This window comes from Vulpes lagopus, chromosome 13 (assembly GCF_018345385.1).
Source record: "Vulpes lagopus strain Blue_001 chromosome 13, ASM1834538v1, whole genome shotgun sequence".
In the NCBI taxonomy this organism is placed as follows: domain Eukaryota; kingdom Metazoa; phylum Chordata; class Mammalia; order Carnivora; family Canidae; genus Vulpes; species Vulpes lagopus.
Window position 1 is genome coordinate 13,579,499 of NC_054836.1, and position 26,483 is coordinate 13,605,981.

General features: G+C 35.0%; 1 protein-coding gene across 6 annotated transcripts in view; it reads left to right on the forward strand.

Annotated features, from left to right (window-relative positions):
- Window positions 1-26,483, forward strand: part of RUNDC3B (RUN domain containing 3B) — a 297,797-nt gene that overhangs the window by 234,612 nt on the left and 36,702 nt on the right. For all 6 annotated transcript variants that reach the window (XM_041728228.1, XM_041728231.1, XM_041728232.1 and 3 more), the window contains 3 exons: window positions 2,185-2,265; window positions 13,828-13,996; window positions 14,920-15,077. In XM_041728228.1, the coding sequence (XP_041584162.1) occupies window positions 2,185-2,265; window positions 13,828-13,996; window positions 14,920-15,077 (408 nt within the window). The remainder of the gene's footprint in view (window positions 1-2,184; window positions 2,266-13,827; window positions 13,997-14,919; window positions 15,078-26,483) is intronic.

The following is a 26,483-nucleotide window of genomic DNA, read 5'->3' on the forward strand; positions in this document are numbered from 1 at the left end:
GTTTTGTTTTGTTTTGCTAATAAGTAAAGCATACAGCTGGATATTGATATTTGATTCATGTTGTTCCCTATCCTGTGACATCAGTTCTCTGACTGGGTTTACTCTCAGAAGTTAAGAATTTACTCTCAGAGTTAAGGAATTATCTATCATGTTGCTTTCTAGATTGTGCAGAGACTGAGAGTTAAGGAATTAACTGTCCTGTTTGCTTTCTAGGTTGGGCAAAAAATCCTAGACTGCATTAACCCAGTAGAAAAATTATATACCCTGCTAGCACTGAAGGAAGTTTTTGGATCTTATCTCTTAGTATTTTTCAGCTACTGCTTTAAAATGAAAGAAGATGCACTAAAAGATTCAAAGCCAGATTTTCATTATCTCATGTATTGAAATTAAAAAGATCCTGGCATGATATATTGGGTGTCTTGGACTTCTATTATGTATCTAGAACATCAAAAATATTATTAATATTTACCTTTACTATCAATAAGATGATTTCAGACTAAGATCATAAGTGCTAAAAATAGAAATGTAAGTTTTTCACAGATTTATGGGAGTATCTTTTTACATTTCTTTAATTGATCCAAGTTATACTAAAAGTAAAAGGTTTGTTTATAACAAGAACTCAAACATAAGAATGATGGAAATATTATAATTTTTTGGAAAATATCACTTAAAATTCCAAGAGTTTCAACAAAGTATAAAACTTAAATGAAAATCTGTTAGATCTTGAATCAAAAAATAATATTGCAAAATAATAATAATAATAATAATAATAATAATAATGCTCATTTCCACTGAGGTTACCTTTTTTTAATCACTTCCTTTTCAAAATATTTTCATTTTGTCAGTGTAATTTTCCTCTATTTAAAATTTAATAAAATAGTATTCAGTTATTAGCTTAATTGTTTAGAATATGAATATGATAGATCTAATATGGATCTTGCTTTTTTAATCCTTCTGAATGTGTTACTTTTTTCACCTGTCATGCTGCTGGCTCTGTCTGAATCCTTCACAATTCTGTTTTTTGATTAAAAAAAAGACGAAGGAAGAAAGAAAGAAAACCTGGGATAAATGCATGAACTGTTGGCTTGTTGTAACCCATTGATACTATATAAATGGCTGAAAGCAAGTGTCTTAAAGATACATTAGTAATAGTTCTGTAAATGAAGCAAAGCTCCTACAAAGTATTGACACTTTTGATGACTCCTTATTCAAGTATGAAAAAGTACATACATACCCTTGATACTAACACATTAGAATGGTATTTCAACAGGCAAACTTACCAAAGAAACTAGAAGGTGGGAGTTCACAGATGAATTTTTTTTAAAAAGATCCACATACATCTTGTAAATGTTATTGTTTATGTTCCTAGAAGATGTACTTTTTCTTTTAATAATGGTAATCATAAAACTAAACACTTTTTTTTTTTTTGTTATCCAATTGGATATACCATCATTCAAAGCAAAGACTACTAGATGGGGAGACCAGGTGATCTAGAGTTGCTTTACTGGCTTTATAAGACTACCAGTATGACTTTGGGCAAATCTCAACCTAAATTTTCCTGTTGCCAAGACCTCAAAAAGGATGGACTAGAGAGTAAAAGGGTTTTTTTTTTTGTTTTTTTTTTTTGTTTTTTTTTTTTGTTTTTTTTTTTTTTTTTTAGCATTCTCTATAGGCCTAAGACCCAAACCTTTTCACCTATTCATATAGTTTAGAAAACTTTCATTTTCTAATTAGTCAGAATTTTTATTTTTATTTATTCTTTTAGTCAATTTTTAAGGAGATAGTCAATATCAGGTAAGAATTTGTATGTAAACATGAACAAGTCTTCATTTGAAAATCCACCAGTAACATCTTAAATCCAGTGAAGACCAAGGTAGTGTCCAGTAATGTTTGAACAGATTTCTCAGTTTTTCTTTTGCATAGTATATTCATATTAGAGTGTATTAACTTGTGCAATCCTTTGTCATCAATAGTGAATATAGAGTATCTTTATTAAGGCGTTTATTTGTAACAAGTAACATTAAAAAGTAAACTTAAATTATAAATAAAAAAATTTACCTGTAAAAAAAAAAATTTACCTGCAATTTGATAAAACAGATGTCTCTAACAAAGATTATTTAAAACATTTAACATCAATTTAAAGGTTTATGTATTATGTGACATATTTATTGTCTCTTGTCTTAGCTTTTGCCTCAAGGGAGAGGGATTGGATGGAAACTTTCCTGCTGTAATAGACTACACACCATATTTGAAGTTTACCCAAAGGTAGTTGACATCTTAAATATATTATTAAAATCTTAATTTATAGTTGAATATCTCGTGTAATATATTCATCTGATTAAAATTGCTTTTATTTCAGTATCAGAAATAGTTCAAAATTATAGACTCCATTTGCATTTTTAGTGTTTATGTAAATACACTTTTTACATAATTGCAATTCCAGCATAAATACAGTTTTTTTGAGAATAGCATGTATTTCTATTGCTTTAGTCATTATAATGATAACTTTAATAGCTCTATAATAGTACATTGACAGTTCAAAACTGAAATCCATCATTCAGATTCTCCATTTTCCTTCCATTATAAAGGAAAAAATAATGAACATTTTGTAGAAATCAAATTTCTTTTTGTTTCTACTGTGAATTTACAATTACTCAGGCAAATATAATGAGAAATGTTATGGCCCTTAAAGTGTATCTTTATAAAAGAGTTGTACCAATTTATCCTACTACCAGAATTGTATGAGAGTTAAGAATCTCCTACAATCTCATCAGCATTGAAAATGAATCAGATGAAATCTATAGATTTTTTGAAGGTCTCCTTGCGTAATTGGTTTCCTGAATAGAATGATCATCTTTATATGCTTTAAAACTGTTATTGTTTAATATCAGGCCAGAGCTGTAAGGGAAACAGAAAGAGTAATACACGTACACATACACACATGCACACATACTGAAGATGGATTTATTGAGGACCTAATGTAGAAAAGAAATTTTCCTAACTGCCAAGGACACATAGCTGTCAGGAGTGTAGATACTTCATGAAATTCTGAAAAAGAGTTTAGTCCTTGTCCCCAAAATAATCGCCATCTAGTAAGAGAAGTCACTGTTTGACAGTGTTAAGATACTTTAGGTGGTGAGGGAGAAGTAGTAACACAGTATTATGGTACCAAGATTTCTAACTTGAGTAAGTGGATCACTTGGGAAAAGGGATAATTCTAGTATATTAGATCTGAAAAAGGAATACAGCAAGAATTTTTGAACAGGTAAAAAATTATATTGTTTGGGATATATTGGATTTTATATTTACATTTTATGAAGATAAATAGTTCAAAAATAATACTAGTAAAAAGAATAGTGATAATACTTATTGAATACTTACTTGTATCTCAAGCATTGTTCAAAGTGCTTTCCTTCTATTAACTCATTTAATCCTCAGAAGCCAGTGACATAGGCACCACTATTCTAATTTTATACATGAGGAAACTAAAATGCAGAGAGGCTAAATAACTTGTCCATAGTTTTAGAGCTAGTTTGTGTAGAATATGCCACAGGTCTGGAATTAAAGAGCAAGATGACAGCAGGACATTAGGTGTTTGGCCATTAACATGTAAGTAGAAAGGCTATTTTTAGGGATTTAGGAAGTGACCTAAACTAAGATACAAAGATAAATGTAAATACTAATTTTTCTTTCATACTTACATAAGAGGCTGTAGTAATTATTACAACACTTTACAGTAATGGAACCTTTTCAACTGGTCCCCTCGGAATGGATCTGATGATACATGCTCTTTCTCCAACTTGCTTAACCACTTTTTGTCTAAATTTTTATGCAACTTCCTCTTTCTTTGATTCACTAATCCAAACATGCAAAAAAAGCTTCCTTTCCTTTATATGCTGAGGGATTTCTACTATCTTATGAAAAGAACACTAAAATTAGAAGGGAAATACCAGGTGAACCTAGTCATAAACAAGTTTGCGTTACTGACCACAGAGGCGATCTTCTTTTTAGAAGGATTTAAACTATCCTGATTGTCATAAAGAACCAGTAGTTTAAACACATGGTGGCTTCCATGAGATATGCTTATGTTCGATACATTTTTAAAAAGCCCTATTCAGGGGCACCTGGGTGGCTCGGCGGTTAGGCATCTGCCTTCAGCTCAGGGCGTGATCACGGGGTCCTGGGATCGAGTCCCACATCGGACTCTCTGCAGGGAGCCTGCTTCTCCCTCTACCTGTGTCTCTGCCTCTCTCTCTGTTTCTCTCATGAATAAGTAAATAAAATCTTTAAAAAAAAAAAAGCCCTATTCAGTTTCTAATTTTAGGAAACTGTAAAAGTCTGTCCCTAACAAAATTACTGCTTTTAACTTATTGGTAAGGTAATACATATTAATTATAGAAAAATTAGAAAATGAAGACAGGTAGATAAAAGAAAGTTTAAGGCACTCATAATCTTACCTTTAAGAAACAGCTTCTAGAAGCATTAACATTTTTATGAGTAGCTTTCCAGCCTTTTTATGCATAGATATATTTTTTAATTAAGATGGAATCATAATATACATGTAATACTTATTTCCCTTAATACTGTATAATGGACATTTTTGCATGTCATTAACTATCCTACTACAGCATAATTTCCCTAAATGAATAGAATTTAATTATTTATATAATGTATCTACTCAATTATTGTTAGACCTTTAGGATACATTCAGTTAGTTGTTTGCTGTCATATACACTATTGGAGTTAATAACCTTGTAACTACATCTTTTTAAACAGACCATGATTATTTCTTTAAGTTAAACTCCTGTAAGTAAAATTTCTTGGATAAAGCATATATATTATTAAAGCTTTTGAAATAGGCTGTCAAAATGGCCTCCAGAGAGGCCATGCTTATTTAGTTTCTATAGGCAATATGTGAGATTGCCTGCTTCCCACCATTGCCAATTAAGTATAAAAGTGTGGCAAAATAAATAAATAAAAGTGTGGCCAATTCTGTAACTGAAAGATGGTATCCTTTGGATTTTTTTCCTTTTGTTTTAATTTGCATTTTTTTGATTACTGATGCTGCTAAACTTTTAAAAATGTTTATTAACCATTAGTCTTTTTAAATGAAGTGTTACCTTTTGAAGCAATATATGTGAAATATGTTAATAGATAGCATCCTAAAATATATTTTTTATTTACTTATGATAGTCACACAGAGGGAGAGAGAGAAAGAGGCAGAGACATAGGCAGAGGGAGAAGCAGGCTCCATGCATCGGGAGCCCGACGTGGGATTCGATTCCGGGTCTCCAGGATTATGCCCTGGGCCAAAGGCAGGCGCTAAACCGCTGCACCACCCAGGGATCCTCCTAAAATGTATTTTATGTTTAAAACTGGTTTTTAGTTTTAGGTTGTGTGCCGGTGAGAATACTCAGTTTTTCTGAGTTACATCTTAATGTAACTTTAAACATCTTTAAACCTTTTTGTTTGAATGGATTTTAGGCCTCTAACGTCCAGTAGCTAATTATTATTGCTCTCTTAAGACACCTTCACTTTTTTTATTTTAAATATAATGTTGTCATAGCATTCTTATAGCTAAGTCTTTGTACTTCAACATGATTATTTCCTTAAAGAGGCACATTTCTACAAACAAAATCGCTAATACAAAGAAGACTGTTAAGTCCCATCTGCTGTTAAACTGCCCTCCCTAGACATTCTACCCTATATATTCTGCCTTTCCCTGGCTCTTACAGAGATCATCATTTTGCTATGGAAAACCAGTCCTATGACCTGTGCACTACATCCCATCCTCCCTCTTATGTTAAGGTCTTCACCCAAACTCTGTCCTCTTCCGCTAATTTTCCTTCTTTTCTAGATCTTCCCACACATCACAGCATACAGGTGTGTTATTTTTCCTGTGTTAAAAACAAAACAGAGAAACTTTCCCCATAGTCATTTTGAGCTACTTTTCAGCCACCTCTCCTCTATTACAAAACTGTGCCTCCAGTTTATTTATTGCCTCCATTCTCCCTTGTGCTATTCCAATTGAGCTTTAATACTTACCCCTGAAAGTGCTCTTGTCAAAGTCAGCAATAATGTCTCATTGCCAAATCTAGTAGTTAATTGTTTCCTTATCTGTCTCAATGTTTGACTTTCAAGCAGTTTGATACATGTGAGTGCTTTGAAGAGATCACTTCTCCTTTTCGCTCCTCCTTACTCTTCTTCCCCGTTTCTCCTTATTTCCCCATCCTCTAAATGTTAGACTGCTGCAGAGATCATTCCCAAATCATCTTTGCTCTGTGTATTCGCTAAGTACTTTGCTCCAGTTTCATGGATCTAAATACTATATCTATGCTACTCTTTCCCAAATGTGTATTTCTACCTGGAACACTGCCCTAAACTCTAGACTAACATAGCTAGCTGCCAGCTTGCCACCTCCACTTGGATGTGTGGTAAAGCATCTCGAATGAGCATGTACAAAACTGAACTCCCAATTTCTCAGCTCCCAGCTTTTCTTCCTTTTAACATTTCCCTTTCCAAGGATGGTAGTTCTGTCATTCTGGCTGCTTATGCTCAAAAATTTGATATCATGATTGAATTTTCTCTGCCATAATCCACATAGGATCCATCAGTAAATCCTTTGGTACCATCACTATTACCTCCTTAAATTAAATTAAGGTCCATTATTTTTTCTTTTTAAAAAATAAATGCTTAATTATTAGAAGTAAAGGAATAATGAAGGTGATTATAATTCTTATTCTCTTTTTAACAATTACAAATAGTAAAGCATTATAAAGATTTGATAAAAAGGGACACTTGGATGGTTCACTGGTGGAGTGCTACCTTCAGCTCAGGTTGTGATCCCGGGGTCCTAGGATCAAGTCCTGTATCAGGTTCCCCACAGGGAGACTGCTTCTCCCTCTGCCTATGTCTCTGCCTTTCTCTACGTGTCTCTCATAAATAAATAAATAAGTAAATAAGATTTTTTTATAAAAGAAAACTATTTTTCCTTTTATATCACTGATATTTCTTTCATTGCCTCAGTAAAAAATTGTAAAATATTTTGTTCTTTAAAATATATGAATATTTCTGAAACTCTTATCATTTTTCCACCAAAAATATTTGCAGAATTTCTGTCTTTTAGAATAAGAGACTTTTATCAGTATCAACTTTTCTTGTGCATAGGATAGAAATAAGTCTTAGCAAATCATATATACCATTCGTGACCTGGCATCAGTTTACCTTATTAGCCATATTATTTGTCTAACACCCATTCAGCTTTTTTGGAAAGCTGTAGTATTATTGGCCGTTGAAATGTTGAAAGGCAGTGTAATATTGTTTAAAAGCTTTTTAATGTAATACTAGTTCCTCTACTAGGGTGACCTTGAGCAAACTACTTATCTCATTCTTATTATCTTCCTTTGTTGGATGAATCTATTAAATAGTAGAGTGATATGTCATGGATTTTTCATGAGGATTAATGAGATAATGTATATGAAGTGTTTATATAGTTCCTTGGAGTCATTGTAGGCAGGTATTTATTTTCTTTCTTGTCCTTGCAAGGAACTTCCTTATTATCAGTCTTCTTTTTCTATTCTTTGAAGTTTTAAAATATTACTAATTTAATTTCATTGGTAGTCATATAATCATTCTGATTTTCTATTGATTCAGGTTTGGTAGATTATATTTTATTAGAATTTAAATTTGTCATGTTCAGAGATTTCTTTTAATCTCTATCTCTTTTCATTTCTAGTTATCTTTTGCCTTATGTGTTCATAACCATTTTTTTGCTTAATTTTTAAAATCGTTCTTGCCAAAGTTTGTCAATTTTATAGGTTTTTTTTTTTCAATTTTTTAAAAGATTTTATTTATTTGAGAGACAGAGAGCACGAGTGGAGGGAAGGAGCAGAAGGAGAAGCAGACTCTCCTGCTAAACAGGGACTCCGGGATCATTACCTGAGCCAAAGGCAGATGCTTAACCAACTGAGCCACCCAGACACCCATGAAAAATAATTGATAAATATCACTGTATAAATTTAAGGACTACAGAATAAAAGTTTAATTCATATATATTGTGAAATGATTACCACAAAGGTTCAACTAACATCTGTCTTCTCATAAAGATACAATTAAAAAAAGGGAAAAAAATTATCCTTGTGATGAAAACCCTTAGGATTTATGCTCTTAAAAACCTTCCCATACTCCTACAGCAGTGTTAGCTCCAGTCATCATGTTGTATATTACATCCCTAGTACTTATTTATCTTATGACTGGAAGTTTGAACCTTTTGACCACCTTATTCTAGTTCCCCTTCCTTTTCTCCAATTCCTCCTCTCTCTTCCCTCTGCCTCTAGTAACCCCAAGCCTGATCTCTTTTTCTGCTAGTTTGTGTGTGGGGTGTGTATGTGTGTGTGCATGTGTTTGTGTTTAGATTCTACTATATGAATGGAATCATATAGTATTTCTCTTTCTCTGCTTTATTCACCTAGCATAATACCTTCAAGGTCCATCCCTGTTGTTGCAAATGACAGAATTTTTCATATTCTGTTGTATGCATGTACCACATCTCCTCTATCCATTCATCTACTAATGGACTCTTAAGTTGTTTCCATGTCTCAGTTATGGTACATGATGCTGCTGTGAATGTAGGGTGTAGATATCTTTTCAAGTTAGTGTTTTGTTTTCTTTGGATATATTCCCAGAAGTGGAATTTCTGGATAATATAGTAGTTCTATTTTTAGTTTTTGGAGGAAATTCCATACTGTTTTCCATAGTAGCTGTATCAAATTTACAATCCCACCAACTGTGCACAAGGGCTCCCTTTTCTCCACATCGACACTAGCATTTGTAGGTCTGCATTTATGCCAATGCCATTCTGTTTTGGTTACTGTTGATTTGTAATGTATTTTGAAATCAGTAAGTGCAATGCCTCCAGCTCTATTCCTTCTCAGGATTACTTTGGCTGTTTGGTGTATGCTGTTCTATGCAGATTTTAAGATCGTTCTAGTTCTCTGAAAAATGCCAGTGAATTTTGATAGGTATTGCATTGAATTGTAGGTTGCTTTAGGTAGCGTGATCATTTTAACAAATTTAATTTTTCTAATTCATGAGCAGAGAATGTCTTGAAGCTTATTTGTGCCTTAGTTTCTTTCATCGGTGTCTTACAGTTTTCAGTGTAGAGGGCTTTCACTTTCTTACATCTATTCTAAGGTATTTTATTCTTTTTGATGTAATTATAAATAGGATTGTTTTCTTAATTTTTTTGATAGTTTGTCATTAGTGTGTAGAAACACAGCTTATTTTGTATATTGATTTTATATTCTGCATCTTGACTAAGCTTGTTTATTCTAACAGTTTATTGATGGTGTCTTTAAGGATTTCTATATATAATATCTTGTCATCTTCAAACTGTCAGTTTTACTTCTTCCTTTCCAATTAAAATGTCTGTTTATTTATTTTTCTTGACTAATTGCTCTGGTTAGGATTCCTAATTCTAGATTGAATAATGGTAGTGACATTGGGTATCCTTGTCTTCTGATCTTAGAGGTAAGGTTTCCAGCTTTTTACCATTGAGTATTTTAGCTGTGGGTTGGCCAGATATGGCCTTTATTATGTTGAGATATATCTGTTACACCCAGTTTATGGAGAATTTTTATGATCTTTTCTTTCTCAGTACTTAAATTTACTTCTTTTCTTATAAGTATGTAAGGCTACAAATATCCCTTCAAGTACTACTTTACTTTGGCTTTATAAACTTATAGAAGTTTGATAAATTGTTTTTTATTTTAGTTGTTTTAAGTAAAATTTCCATTATAATTTTTTGACCAAAGAATATTTGAAATGTAATTCTTAATTTTCACATATTTTCAGGGCTTTTTACAGTTGTGATTGGCTATATAATGATAGTTTCTTGAAATTTGTAGGGCTATATAATAATAGTTTCTTGAATTTGGCCTAGAATTAGTATTTTAATGATTGGGTACTATATTCATTAGACTGTGCTTGTTATGACTGTTCTGCTACTCTGTATCCTTTATTATGATTTCTTATGCTTCATCTCTTTAATTGAGTTGATTACTTCTTTCATTGCCGTATCTGATTTTTCAGTTTTTTTCAGGTGGTAGTTTACATTTTTGCTTTTTGGTTTTTGAATCTAATTTAAAAAAGATACATCTAAGTTTTGAATTCTTAGATTTTCCTGAAATAATGAATTTTTGTCAATATGTAGTAGCCATAAATATGTAGTAATTTTTTGTCCCTTAAAGTCCATTTTGTCTATTATAGAGTCCCACAAATTTTCTTTAGATTAACATTTTATAGTATATTTTAATCTTTTTTTAACCATATTTAATCTAACCTGACATGCCTTCTGTTGTATATCAGTTCAGAGACATTAATATATGAGAAAATGGTTTGGCAGCAGGTAAGATGTCATCAACTTTAAGTTGTATCCTGATTTCAGATATATTAATATATGAAAAAATGTATAGCAGGAATTTATGAAATAGAATGCTTTTCAACGTGTCCTTTTTTTAGGTATATCTTTTAAAAATAGTACTTAACTGGAATTTTGTATTTCCAGTGTAGTTAACATACCATTTTATGTTAGTTTCAAGTGTACAATATAGTGATTCAGCGGCTCCGTATATTAGTCAATGCTCATCAATATATACTTAACTGGAATTTAAAAATCTAGTCTAAAAGACTTTGTCTTCTTTTTTTTAATTTAAATTCAATTTAGTTAACGTATAGCATATTATTAGTTTCAAGGGTAGAATTTAGTAATTCATCAGTTGCATGTAACACTCAGTCCTCATTAAACTGAAGTGAGGGCATCTGGGTGGCTCAGTGGTTGAGCATCTGCCTTTGGCTCAGGTCATGATCACGGGGGTCCTCGGATCAAGTCCCACAACGAGCACCCCACAAGGAGCCTGCTTCCCTTTCTGCCTATGTCTCTGCCTCTCTGTGTGTGTGTCTCATGAATAAATAAGTAAAATCTTAAAAAAAAAACTGAGGTGATTAGGACATTTACTGATACATTTGGATTGATATCTACTGTTGTACTCTTTGCCTTTCTTTTTTTTTAAGATTTATTTATTTATTTGAGAGAGAGAGAGCAGGATTGGGGACAGAGGAATAAGGAGAGAGAGAATTTCAAACAGACTCCCTGCTGAGCTTGGAACCCAATGCATGGCTTGATCCCATGACCCTGAGATCATGACCTGAGCCTGCATCAGGAGTCAGATGCTTAATTGACCAAGCCACTAGGTGTCTCTGTCTCTTTGCTTTCTATTCTACATTTTTGGCATTTCTTTTTCTACCCTTTCTCTATTTCTCCTTTTCTCTTTCTTTTCTTTCTGTATTGATTTTTTCCTCTCCTCCCATTTTATTTCTCTACTAGTGTATGAGTTACATACTATACTTCTCTTCTTGTTTTGGTACTCCATTGATTTTTTTTTAATTTAATTTTATTTATTTATGATAGGCACACAGTGAGAGAGAGAGAGAGGCAGAGACATAGGCAGAGGGAGAAGCAGGCTCCATGCACCGGGAGCCTGACGTGGGATTCGATCCCGAGTCTCCAGGATCGCGCCCTGGGCCAAAGGCAGGCGCCAAACCGCTGCGCCACCCAGGGATCCCTTTTTTTTTTTTTTTTTTAATTTTATTTTATCACTCCATTGATTTTAATATGCATTTTTAAAAGTTAAAGTTAGTATCTTTACTACCTATTCATATAAATGAGGACTTTGTATAATTTTAACTCTAGTCATATCGTTCTTGACATATGCTAATGTTATCCAGAATTGTAGGTCTCTCATTGATGTATTTAAAATTCCACAAAGGAGGCATCATTGTTAGTGTTTCATGCTCTCAATGTATATTAAGGTTTACTTATAAGCTTCAAATTTTCTTTGCTCACTGCTTCTTCTTGGATCATTTTCTTTTTCTTGGAATATGATCATTAGAAGTTCTTTTAGGAGAATTTATTGGTACAGCACTCAGGTTTTATTTTTCTGAATATGTACGCTTATACTGCCCTATTTCTGGGAAGATAATTTTGCTGGATATGCTATTCTAGCATAGCAGTTATTTTTTCTAAGTATCTTGAAAATCTTTAATAAATAATTATAATTTCTTCATATCTTTTATTAATTCCCTCTTCGGTTGTATCTGATTATTAGTACATCCATTTAATTTTTAATGTCAAATAGAATTTTTTTTAGAAGTTCTGTTTGTCTGTTTTTTCAGAGCTGTTTATCATCAGCCACTGCTTTATTTTTTCTAGATCACTAAAAACCATGACAGGTTTTTATGACAGGCAAATTTCCTTTGGTTTGTGTTTGTTTATTGATTTGTTTTCTAGATCATTAACTGAGAGCATCTCCTTGGAGATAGCGTCTTTCCTTATGGAGAGGTCTCTGATTCATATTTGTAACATACTTGGTTCCTAGATTCTTGAGCCCAACAAGTGCAAACACAGATCACAGAAAATGAAATATATATCTTTCTTTGATCCTTATGATATTTTCTACCATTATATCTGTGTAAACCTACGAAATTATGATTTCTGACCTGGATTTGTTTTGAGTCATATTTTCTTGGTGTGCTTTCCATCTCTTTAATTGTTCTGTATTCATATGTATTTTGTAGGCAACTTGTTGTTGATCCTTATTTGTCTTTTTTAAGGTTTATTTATTTATTTTAGAGAGCAATTGCATGTGAGCAGGGAGATGGGCAGAGAGAAGAGGGAGAGGGAGAATCTCAAGCAGACTCCACGCTGAGCACAGAGCCCAATAGGGGCTGATCCCATGACACATGAGATCATGACCTGAGCGAAAATCATAAGTTGGACACTTACCTGATTGAGCCACCCAGGCATTCCAGTCCTTATTTGTCTTAATTAAACTTAAAAATTAGGCTTTTACTGTTGAGTTTAACCCATTTAAGATTTTTGTAACTTATTTTGTATTAGGGATTATTCTGCCATCTTATTTTTTGTTTTGAATATACTATATTTTCATATTTTGCTTCTTCATTTGATAGAGATTTTATTTAATACTTTGAAGATTTTACAGAATATTTGTATTGTTTTTGCTTATGTCAATATCTTGCTTATATTTTAAAATGTATTTTTCTCTGTTTCTCTTTAAATATAACACTTCCTCTTCTAGACCAGACATCCATTTTACTGCACTTCTTCATTTAATTTATTCTTCTTATTTTTTTCTCTTAACCTTATTTTGTCCTCCTGTATGGATAGCATTAGGAATTTTAGATATGGATTGTAAGCAGTGCTTCCTGTCTTCTACCTCTGCTTCTTCTTCTTTCCCCAGAAGTGACTAGTTTTTCTGAACCTCTTATTTGTCTTCTCTTTGCTAAAGCTGAGCTGACCTCAGACACTAACCTATTATATCTCACTGACATTAGGCTGGTAGTGCTGTTTGTCTGCACTGAAGTGGATACTGGACAGGCAGTGATTCTACCTGAGACAGAAAAAGCTCAGAAATTTCTTTCCAAAACATCTAGGTTTTCTGGTTCTCTTCTCTTCTCTCTCTTTTCTCTCTCCTCAGAACATTCTCACAGTTCTTGTGTTAATTCCTTATGTCTGTAAGCCTCATTTGAACTTCTGTAACATCTCAAGGCTTGACTGTGTGAGAGGGAGTTGGCAGTCTATACTAGATTGTCATTTTTTTCAGGAAGCTAAAGTCTTCATAATATTATTATAATTGTATATGGAGTGCTAAATATTTTGGAGTTTGCTCACCAGTAGCTTAATAAATAGAGAAGTATTTCTTAATGGAGTAAAACATACTAACTTTATTTTTAAATGTTTAATCTTCCCAGTTCTGACAGTATCAGCAGTGATGAGGAAGAGCTGAGGACTTTGGGAAGCAGTGGTAGTGAAAGCAGCACTCCAGAAAATGTCGGGCCTCCTTTCATCATGGATGAGAATAGTTGGTTCAACAAGTGTAAGAGAGTTAAACAAAAGTATCAGCTAACCCTGGAACAGAAGGTATTTATCAGTTGCCAAAATTCATTTCATTTGATTCTTGTTACTGTCTTTGGACTGTCACTGCCAAAAGATCTCTTAGCTGAATGTAAGTGCTGACCCACTGTTTGTTTCCTTTCTGTTCTTGAATTGTCCTTGTCTTGATGAAAAATCAGGCAAAGTCTTAAAAGAGGCTTTTGTTTGTTCATCTTCTTCTAATTTTATGTATTAATATAAAAATTAGCCATTTAGGGGCACCTGGTTGGCTCAGTGAAGCATCTGACTCTTGATTTCAGCTTGAGTGCATGATCTCATGGTTGTGGAATTGAGCTCCACGTTGGGCTCCATGTTGAGCATGAGCCTGCTTAAGATTCTCTCTCTCCCCGTCTCTCTCTCTCTCTGTCCCTCTCGCCCTCTAAAAACTTTTCAATTAAATTAAAAATAAGTCATTTGTTCTTCTGTATGTGGTTTCAGTTACATGTTTGGGATTTTAGCATTTATTAGGAGGATAAAGATAAAGCAGTCAAATATGAAACAAAAGAATTCTATATTAATACCATTCAACATAGACCTTAAAGCAAAAGCATTATTAAAACTAAAGAAATACATTGCCTTTGAATAAAAAAAGAAACTGTTCACCAGGAATATATAACATGGTGGAGATGAGTAAAATGGGTAAAGGGGTTCAAAAGGTGCAAACTTCCAGTTTACCCACCTCCAGTAAACATATCTTACTGAACTTCAGGGAATGGCTTTAAGGATGGGAGATATACATTAAATTTTTATATTCATTTAAAATGATGATCTTTTTACTATTTCATAAGTAATACTTTGAGATTATTTCATTATGATATGGAAAGAATAGCATTTAACCTACTCAGTATTTATCTTCAAAATATACATTAGAATTTTGCAGTTGCTTTATCTTGTTGATACTGTATTTTCAGGGTTATCTTGAAGAACTCTTACGACTTCGAGAGAACCAGCTGTCTGAATCTGTCTCCCAGAATAAGATACTACTTCAGAGAATCGAAGATTCTGATCTGGCCCATAAATTGGAAAAGGAACAATTAGAATATATAATTGTGGAGCTTCAAGATCAGCTGTAAGTGAGATCCTTTTAGGAAAATCTTGGCAGTATGTAGACATAAGAACATGTCATGTTTTGACATAGGATTCAAATTCCAAGAAGTCTGGTTTCTTGCTATTAAGTTCTTTTTCACTTATTCTTTTTTAAAAGTTTACTTTTCCTTTTCTCATTATAAAAGTAATACATTCTCATTACAGATATTTTACAAAATATAGAAAGAAAATAAAAATTATCTTCAGTTGTGTACTACCCAGTTAATTTCTATAACTTGATGTATATTCTTTCAAATGCATATACATAATTTAAAAAGTATTTAGTTATTGACTGAATGATTGATTGATTGATTCAAAAGATGGTATATAAAAAAAAACAACAAAAAAAACAAAAGATGGTATATAAGACCAGTATCACTCAAAGTACAATGATGATGCAATATTTGTTACCATGTGTGCCAGAATATCACTTAGCACCATTCAGTATAGCTTTTTTCCATAGCAGATTTGGGTTTTGTTTGTTTGTTTTTGTTTTGTTTTGTTTTTTACTGAAGAAAGGTATGTACTGATCTACGCTGTGGTATAAGCTCCATAATTTGTCACTATTTAAAGCCCTTGTATTAATCATACCATTTTGTGAAACTTGATTTTATCAATTAATTGTTTATGGTGAAAATTTCCCACATTAATATTTATTTAATCTTAAAGGATAATTTTAAAAGTTTTTATTTTGAAATAATTTCAGAATTTTAGAGAAGTTGGAAGGATAGTGCAAAGAATTTCTACAGGCTGTTTCTTAGTTTTGCCAATTCTCAACACTTCGCCACATTTGGTCATAATTCTCTCCGTCTTGCATACATCACAACTCTTTACCCCATAATACTTCATTTGTGTCTTTCCTCAAGACAAACATAATCTCTTATATAATCATAGATCATCTATCAGTGTAAGAAATTTAAATCAGGGTAATAATTTCATCTTATCCATACTCATTTCAATTTCATTAATTGTCCAGTAATGTCTCCTATTACAGCTTTTGTTTTTCTGGTACAGGATCCAGTCCAGAATCATGTTTTGCATTTGGTGGTTTGTTTCTTTACTTACCTTTAATTTAGAACAGTTTCTCACTCTTTGTCTTGTATGAGATTGGTATTTCCGTAGAATGCAAGCTGGTAATTTTATAGAATGTCCCTCAGTTCGAATTGGTTTGCTTTTCCTTGTGATTAGAATGAGTTTATCCATTTGTGTTTGAAATATAAGTGGTGTGTGCATAAGTGTTGTGGATATCATATCCAGAGGTCTGTGGAGTCTGTGGGCCTTTTATTACAGAGATTTAATTTTAATCATTTGGTTAAGGTGTTTTTTTCTCTGTATAGTTATTGTGGTTCCTTTTGTGATTAACAAGTAATTTCCAAGGAGATCCTTTGAGACCTAGTAAACATGAAAATGACTTCTTTAAGTAAAAAAAGCTTTTATTAATAAACATAAAACTTCAATATTTTCTAGGAATTTGTATCTTGATGAAAATAATTATGTACACCTACTGTTTCTTATTTTTTCCTAATATTTTACTGAGAGTGTCCTATGGAGTATCACTCATTGAGTAGATTAATACCTTCCAAAACTCTGGTTCTGTAAGCAGGGAGAAAAATATCAAGAGCCAAACAATAGAGATTTCTAGTTACTTATTTATTATTAAAACAGTAAGAAGATAATTAAATTTTTCTTTTGCTGTTGATACTGATAGTTTGTTTCAGTGTTTTTAACTTAAAAAATAATTGTAAAATCAGTTTTTATTTTATCAAAGAGATATTTTCATTTGAAAACTAAAATGTATCACATTTATTATACTTCTAATAATTTAAAGGAAAAGACTCAAACTTTTTAGTTTTAGAATCTGAGTTACAGTTTTAGAATACTTTTACGATAGAAGAGTGTCATTGATAGAGTTTTCTTAGTGCCGCTAAGGAGGTTTTAACTAAATATTACCAGAGCAAAAAATAAATACTGAAGGCCACCCATCAGAATTAGGCTATTTTCTTGAGTTTAGGGTCAAAGATTTACTTTCATATAACATGGCTACACTCTTAGCCAGGTTAGTTGGTGTCTTACAAGATGCCTTTGTAAAAAAAAAAAACAACAACAAAAAAAACTCACACACACACAAGGATACTGAAGAAGAGTAAGATATATTCCTTTGAGAATCTTCAAGTTCTCAACTACATTAACTGGATCATCTGTAAGGTACAGAATACTCTGGGCACTTTTGTGACTATAAGGAAAGTGAACATTTTTTTCCTTATTTCCTTGCTGAGATTTTTTTTATCAGCAGTTAGAAAGGCCTGCAAGAAGTGCTGGACACTGGAATTCTCTTTTTTAATCCTGAGATTGTAGTAGGGCCCTGAGAAGATTAATTTTTATTAGGCATAAAGGAAAAAGTGAGGAAAGGAGTATTAAATGGATTATGAAGCATGTAATATTTGCTTTCACATTATGTTAATTATCTTTTCTTGGTTGATTTAAATCCTTTGCCCCTTACCTTATTCTTTTTATGTATTTCTCAGTCCTTAGATGTATTTTTGAGTAACTGTTAAAGGATGCTTTAATTTGTCTTTGAATACTCATAAAATGTGGACATCCTATAGTTTCGGCAATAGAGTATAGGTGAGCGTGGTATACCAGAGGAGCATTCTAAAGCTTTCTTGCAAATATGGACTATGTTCAGATACTGGCTTTATATTTGCTTATTATGAGCTCAATCTTAATTAATGTCTTGGAGCCTGTATCTCCTTATCTGTAAACTGGAGATAATACTTCCTTATGGATTATTATGAGTATTAAATGCCATCATGTATAATACAGTTAGAACAAAGAAACATTCAAAGATTATTCCTCTGTTTTGGTCTATAAAAGGTATAAAAGGTATTTAAGGTATAAAAACCTTAAAATCTCCTTAATAGATACACTTGGATAAATGGTAAATTTTAAATGTTTTACTTTATTATGCCTAAATGCTACAGGTCAAACAAATGAGTTTGGACTTTGAATCATTCTTTGGAAAGTCTCTCATGAGATTATGAAAGATATTGTTTATGGCCTTATAAAAAAACTTACTGTCTTATTATTTATGCTATTTGGTGGGGGAAACCTTTCATTTTTGAGTTTAGTTTTATTCAGTAAACATTTATTTAAATGTATTATTCTGTGCTTCAGAGTACCCAGAACACAGAGAATAAGACATACTCTTTTTACAAGGAGCTCATAAGTTAATGAAGAGGATAGATTGACATTATTGGTCACCTTGTTAACTGAAGAATACCGTACATGGGAGGAAAGCTTTGTCCTTACCATCTTGTACAAATAGTTCTTTGTAAAACACTAATTGCAAACCTTAGGATGAGAGAGCCTAAGAACAATATGTAAAACCTAAATACCTTTGTCATGATTAATACCAGTAAAATTTATAAAAAGGAGTTTTTGCATGTTAGCTGATGCAGTTTTTCTATTTATGGTGTGAAAGCCTATAGGAATAGTAAGATGTCCTGTAAGACTCTCCTGTAAAGGAACTGAAGAGTCTAGCTAACAGAAGTAAAAAGTCATGTATTGTTAAAAGTAGGCCATCATTTAGTTCAACAGCCAGGTTGTGTAGTTCACGGTGAACAGTGACAGAGTGATCTGTCAGCCTGCAGACTGTAAGTCAGTGATGCTGTGGCATTTTGCTTCACAAATTTTAGGGTGAGTTGTACAGATCGTAACAAGAGAGTGCAATGATGTCATTGTGGCCCAGTTAATAATGGACAAATTATGATGATTGTTGATTATATATATTTTTGGCAGGTAGCAATTGTTATTAAGATAGTAAATTAAGGGGGGAGGGGCAAGAAGGCGGAAGAGTAGGATCCCCAAATCACCTGTCCCCACCAAATTACCTAGATAACCTTCAAATCATCCTGAAAATCTACAAATTCGGCCGGAGAGTTAAAGAGAGAACAGCTGGAACACTACAGTGAGAAGAGTTCGCGCTTCTATCAAGGTAGGAAGACGGGGGGAAAAAGAAATAAAGAAACAAAAGGCCTCCAAGGGGGAGGGGCCCCGCGAGGAGCCGGGCTAAGGCCGGGGCGAGTGTCCCCAGGACAGGAGAGCCCCATCCCGGAGAAGTAAGAGCTTCACCAATCTTCCCGGGCGGAAAGGCACCCGCAGGGAGTTAGAGCAGGACCCTAGGAGGGCGGGGATGCCCTCGGGCTCCCTGGGACACTAACAGGCACCTGTGCCCCGGGGAGAGTGCCCTGAGCTCCCTGAGGGCCGCAGCGCGCACGGAGGGACCCAGAGCAGCTCGGAGGGGCTCGGACGGTGGCTCCGCGGAGGGGGCTGCGGGGCGGGAGCGCGAATCCAACAGCGCAGGCCCGGGAGCACTGGGCGCCGGGACACAGCCCAGGATCCAGCCTCCCCCGGACAGGCAGAGGCCAGGAGGGCTCAGGAAAGCAAGGACGCTCCTGCCCCGAGCTGAGCAGATCAGCGGCCCTGCCCCGGAGCCTCCAGGCCCTGCAGACAGAGAGCTCTGGAGTTACTGCGGGAGCTGACTCCAGGGCTCCAGAGCTGGCCGCGCCACTGCGGTTGTTCCTCCTGGGGCCTCACGGGGTAAACAACCCCCACTGAGCCCTGCACCAGGCAGGGGGCAAAGCAGCTCCCTCAAGTGCTAACACCTGAAAATCAGCACAGCAGGCCCCTCCCCCAGAAGACCAGCTAGACGGACAAGTTCCAAGGGAAGTCAAGGGACTTAAAGTATACAGAATCAGAAGATACTCGTCCGTGGGTTTTTTGGGTTTTGATTGTTTTGTTTTGTTTTTTTGCTTTTTGATTTGTTTGCTTCCCCCACCCTTTTTTTCCTTTCTTTCTCTTTTTCTTCTTTTTTTCTTTTTTCTTCCTTTTTTTTTTCTTTTTCTCTTTTCTTTCCTTCTTTCTTTCCTCTCTTTTTCTCCTTTTCCCAATACAACTTGTTTTTGGCCACTCTGCACTGAGCGAAATGACTAGAAGGAAAACCTCACCTCAAAAGAAAGAATCAAAAACAGTCCTCTCTCCCACAGAGTTACAAAATCTGGATTACAAGTCAATGTCAGAAAGCCAATTCAGAAGCACTATTATACAGCTACTGGTGGCTCTAGAAAAAAGCATAAAGGACTCAAGAGACTTCATTACTGCAGAATTTAGATCTAATCAGGCAGAAATTAAAAATAATTGAATGAGATGCAATCCAAACTAGAAGTCCTAACGATGAGGGTTAACGAGGTGGAAGAACGAGTGAGTGACATAGAAGACAAGTTGATGGCAAAGAGGGAAACTGAGGAAAAAAGAGACAAACCATTAAAAGACCGTGAGGATAGATTAAGGGAAATAAACGACAGCCTGAGGAAGAAAAACCTACGTTTAATTGGGGTTCCTGAGGGCGCCAAAAGGGACAGAGGGCCAGAATATGTATTTGAACAAATCATAGCTGAAAACTTTCCTAATCTGGGAAGGGAAACAGGCATTTAGATCCAGGAAATAGATCCCCCCCAAAAATCAATAAAAACTGTTCAACACCTCAACATTTAATAGTTAAGCTTGTAAATTCCAAAGATAAAGAGAAGATCCTTAAAGCAGCAAGAGACAAGAAATCCCTGACTTTTATGGGGAGGAGTATTAGGGTAACAGCAGATCTCTCCACAGAGACCTGGCAGGCCAGAAAGGGCTGGCAGGATATATTCAGGGTCCTAAATGAGAAGAACATGCAACCAAGAATACTTTATCCAGCAAGGCTCTCATTCAAAATGGAAGGAGAGATAAAGAGCTTCCAAGACAGGCAGGAACTGAAAGAATATGTGACCTCCAAACCAGCTCTGCAAGAAATTTTAAGGGGGACTCTTAAAATTCCCCTTTAAGACGAATTTCAGTGGAACAATCCACAAAAACAAGGACTGAATAGGTATCATGATGACACTAAACTCATATCTGTCAATAGTACTCTGAACGTGAACGGGCTTAATGACCCCATCAAAAGGCGCAGGGTTTCAGACTGGATAAAAAAGCAGGACCCATCTATTTGCTGTCTACAAGAGACTCATTTTAGACAGGAGGACACCTACAGCCTGAAAATAAAAGGTTGGAGAACCATTTACCATTCAAATGGTCCTCAAAAGAAAGCATGGGTAGCCATCCTTATATCAGATAAACTAAAATTTACCCCGAAGACTGTAGTGAGAGATGAAGAGGGATACTATATCATACTTAAAGGATCTATCCAACAAGAGGACTTAACAATCCTCTGTGGGAGGATTCCCACAGAGGAATCCCGAATGTGGGAGCTCCCAAATACTTAAATCAATTAATAACCAAAGTTAAGACATACTTAGATAATAATACACTTATACTTGGTGACTTCAATCTAGCTCTTTCTATACTAGATAGGTCTTCTAAGCACAACATATCCAAAGAAACGAGAGATTTAAATGGTACACTGGACCAGATGGATTTCACAGATATCTACAGAACTTTACATCCAAACTCAACTGAATACACATTCTTGTCAAGTGCACATGGAACTTTCTCCAGAATAGACCACATACTGGGTCACAAATCGGGTCTGAACCGATACCAAAAGATTGGGATCATCCCCTGCGTATTCTCAGACCATAATGCCTTGATATTAGAACTAAATCACAACAAGAAGTTTGGAAGGACTTCAAACACGTGGAGGTTAAGGATCATCCTGCTTAAAGATGAAAGGGTCAACCAGGAAATTAAGGAATAATTAAAAAGATTCATGGAAACTAATGAGAATGAAGATACCACCGTTCAAAATCTTTGGGATGCAGCAAAAGCAGTCCTGAGAGGGAAATACATTACAATACAAGCATCCATTCAAAAACTGGAAAGACTCATACAAAAGCTAACCTTACACCTAAAGGAGCTAGAGAAAAAACAGCAAATAGATCCTACACCCAGAAGAAAAAGAGAGTTAATAAAGATTCGAGCAGAACTCTATGAAATCGAGACCAGAAGAACTGTGGAACAGATCAACAAAACCAGGAGTTGGTTCTTTGAAAGAATTAATAAGATAGATAAACCATTAGCCAGCCTTATTAAAAAGAAGAGAGAGAAGACTCAAATTAATAAAATCATGAATGAGAAAGGAGAGATCACTACCAACACCAAGGAAATACAAACGATTTTAAAAACATATTATGAACAGCTGTACGCCAATAAATTAGGCAATCTAGCAGAAATGGACACATTCCTGGAAAGCCACAAACTACCAAAACTGGAACAGGAAGAAATAGAAAACCTGAACAGGCCAATAACCAGGGAGGAAATTGAAGCAGTCATCAAAAACCTCCCAAGACACAAGAGTCCAGGGCCAGATGGCTAGTTCCCAAGATCTATAAAGAACTTAAACTCAACACCAAAGAAACAAACAATCCAATCATGATGGCTTCCCAGGGGAATTCTATCAAACGTTTAAAGAAGAAACCATACCTATTCTACTAAAGCTGTTTGGAAAGATAGAAAGAGACGGAGTACTTCCAAATTCGTTCTGTGAGGCCAGCATCACCTTAATTCCGAAACCAGACAAAGACCCCACCAAAAAGGAGAATTACAGACCAATATCCCTGATGAACATGGATGCAAAAATTCTCAACAAGATACTAGCCAATAGGATCCAACAATACATTAAGAAAATTATTCACCATGACCAAGTAGTATTTATCCCTGGGACACAAGGCTGGTTCAATACTCGTAAAACAATCAATGTGATTCATCATATCAGCAAGAGAAAAACCAAGAACCATATGATCCTCTCATGAGATGCAGAGAAAGCATTTGACAAAATACAGCATCCATTCCTGATCAAAACTCTTCAGAGTGTAGGGATAGAGGGAACATTCCTCAACATCTTAAAAGCCATCTACCAAAAGCCCACAGCAAATATCATTCTCAGTGGGAAAGCGCTGGGAGTCTTTCCCCTAAGATCAGGAACAAGACTGGGATGTCCACTCTCACCACTGCTATTCAATATAGTACTGGAAGTCGTAGCCTCAGCAATCAGACAACAAAAAGACATTAAAGGCATTCAAATTGGCAAAGAAGAAGTCAAACTCTCCCTCTTCGCCGATGACATGATACTCACATAGAAAACCCAAAAGCCCCCACCCCAAGATTGCTAGAACTCATACAGCAATTTGGTAGCGTGGCAGGATACAAAATCAATGCCCAGAAATCAGTGGCATTTCTATACACTAACAATGAGACTGAAGAAAAAGAAATTAAGGAGTCAGTCCCATTTACAATTGCACCCAAAAGCATAAGATACCTAGGAATAAACCTAACCAAAGAGGTAAAGGATCTATACCCTAAAAACTACAGAACACTTCTGAAAGAAATTGAGGAAGACACAAAGAGATGGAAAAATATTCCATGCTCATGGATTGGCAGAATTAATATTGTGAAAATGTCAATGTTACCCAGGGCAATTTACACGTTTAATGCAATCCCTGTCAAAATACCATGGACTTTCTTCAGAGAATTAGAACAAATTATTTTAAGATTTGTGTGGAATCAGAAAAGACCCCAAATAGCCAGGGGAATATTAAAAAAGAAAACCATAGCTGGGGGCATCACAATGCCAGATTTCAGGTTACAACAAAGCTGTGGTCATCAAGACAGTGTGGTACTGGCACAAAAACAGACACATAGATCAATGGAATAGAATAGAGAACCCAGAAGTGGACCCTGAACTTTGTGGTCAACTAATATTTGATAAAGGAGGAAAGACTATCCATTGGGAGAAAGACAGTCTCTTCAATAAATGGTGCTGGGAAAATTGGACATCTACATGCTGAAGAATGAAACTAGACCACTCTCTTTCACCATACACAAAGATAAACTCAAAATGGATGAAAGATCTAAATGTGAGACAAGATTCCATCAAAATCCTAGAGGAGAACACAGGCAACACCCTTTTTGAACTCAGCCACAGTAACTTCTTGCAAGATACATCCACGAAGGCAAAAGAAACAAAAGCAAAAATGAATTATTGGGACTTCATCAAGATAAGAAGCTTTTGCACAGCAAAGGATACAGTCAAGAAAACTAAAAGACAACCTACAGAATGGGAGAAGATATTTGCAAATGATGTATCAGATAAAGGGCTAGTTCCCAAGATCTGTAAAGAACTTCTTAAACTCAACACCAAAGAAACAAACAATCCAATCATGAAATGGGCAAAAGACATGAAGAGAAATCTCACAGAGGAAGACATAGACATGGCCAACATGCACATGAGAAAATGCTCTGCATCACTTACCATCAGGGAAATACAAATCAAAACCACAACGAGATACCACCTCACACCAGTGAGAATGGGGAAAATTAACAAGGCAGGATACCACAAATGAGAGGATGTGGAGAAATGGGCACCCTCCTGCACTGTTGGTGGGAATGTGAACTGGTGCAGCCACTCTGGAAAACTGTGTGGAGGTTCCTCAAAGAGTTAAAAATAGACCTGCCCTATGACCCAGCAATTGCACTGTTGGGGATTTACCCCAAGATTCAGATGCAATGAAACGCCGGGACACCTGCACCCTGATGTTTCTAGCAGCAATGGCCACAATAGCCAAACTGTGGAAGGAGCCTCGGTGTCCACCGAAAGATGAATGGATAAAGAAGATGTGGTTTATGTATACAATGGAATATTACTCAGCCATTAGAAACGACAAATGCCCACCATTTGCTTCGATGTGGATGGAACTGGAGGGTATTATGCTGAGTGAAGTAAGTCAATCGGAGAAGGACAAACATCGTATGTTCTCATTCATTTGGGGAATATAAATAATAGTGAAAGTAAATATAAAGGAAGGGAGAAGAAATGTGTGGGAAATATCAGAAAGGGAGACAGAACATAAAGACTCCTAACTCTGGGAAACGAACTAGGGGTGATGAAAGGGGAGGAGGGCGGGGGGTGGGGGTGAATGGGTGACGGGCATTGAGGGGGGCACTTGACGGGATGAGCACTGGGTGTTATTCTGTATGTTGGTAAATTGAACACCAGTAAAAAATAAATTTATTATTTTTAAAAAATAAAACTGTTTACCACAAAAAAAAGATAGTAAGTTAAAATCATGCTAAAATATATTGCATACTCTGCTATCCGTATAAACAGAAAGGAATCAATAAGATGCATCCAGAAGAGAAAAAAACAGATAGCAAATAGTTTGGTAAAACTATGTGGTATTTTACTTTCTTGAGTGGTAATGGGAAATTACATATTACAACAAGAAAGGGTACAGATTTGGTATGGATGTTATTTCATTGCCTTTAATTACGATTTTTGATTAAAACTTCTGGCAGATTCTTCAGTAGAGCAGATGTCATTATATTTGGGCAATGAGCCTAGCAACAGTTGGGACTAAGTACAGTGTTTCATAGAGAAGAAGTGAATCAGAGTAGAAAAGAGGCTTACCTTTGGCATCCCAATTCAGTAAATTTTTTTTACGCTGAGTACATGAAAAAAGGAAGTCTCCTTAAATTACAAATTGTAAATAACATGCATACATATCATTATCAATACATCAATAGCATTGTTTTGTTCAGCTATTTCCATTCTTTTTTTTAAAAGATTTTATTTAGGGCAGCCCCAGTGGCACAGCGGTTTGGCACCGCCTGCAGCCTGGGGTGTGATCCTGGAGACCTAGAATCGAGTCCCACATTGGGCTCCCTGCATGGAGCCTGCAAATAAAAAAAAAAATTATTTATTCACAAGAGAGACAGAAAGTGAGGCAGAGATACAGGCAGAGGGAGAAGCAGGCTCCCTGTGGAGAACCTGATGCGAGATTTGATCCCAGGACCCCAGGATCACAACCTGAGCCATTTTCTCAGAGCTATTTTCTCAGATAATCTTATAATCACACCTGATAAAATTAAGGACATTCCTTTTATCATCTATTGCTCATCTATAACAGATGTCCCCAGTTGTCTTAAAAAAAATACAAAAAGTTGTAATTTTGAATTAAGAATCAAAGTCATCATGACATATAATTATATCTCTGAAGACTTTAGAGTAGTTTCTCTGATTTTTACTTTTCCTATCATTATCTATTTGCAGACTTTTCCTATAGAATGTCCAGCATTAGTTCTTTATAGTTTATTTCATTTTTCTATACCCGTGCTGTCCAGTACCTTAGCCATTAGCTACATGTGGCTATTGAGCACTTGAAATGTGAATAGTGAGAACTGAGATATGGATGTGCTACAAGTATAAAACTCACATCAAAAAATATGAAATAATCTAAAATATCTCATAAAAACTGTTTATATTGACTACATATTGAAATGATAATGTTTTAGATATATTGGGCTAAATAATACATTATTAAAATTAATTCATTCTTTTTAC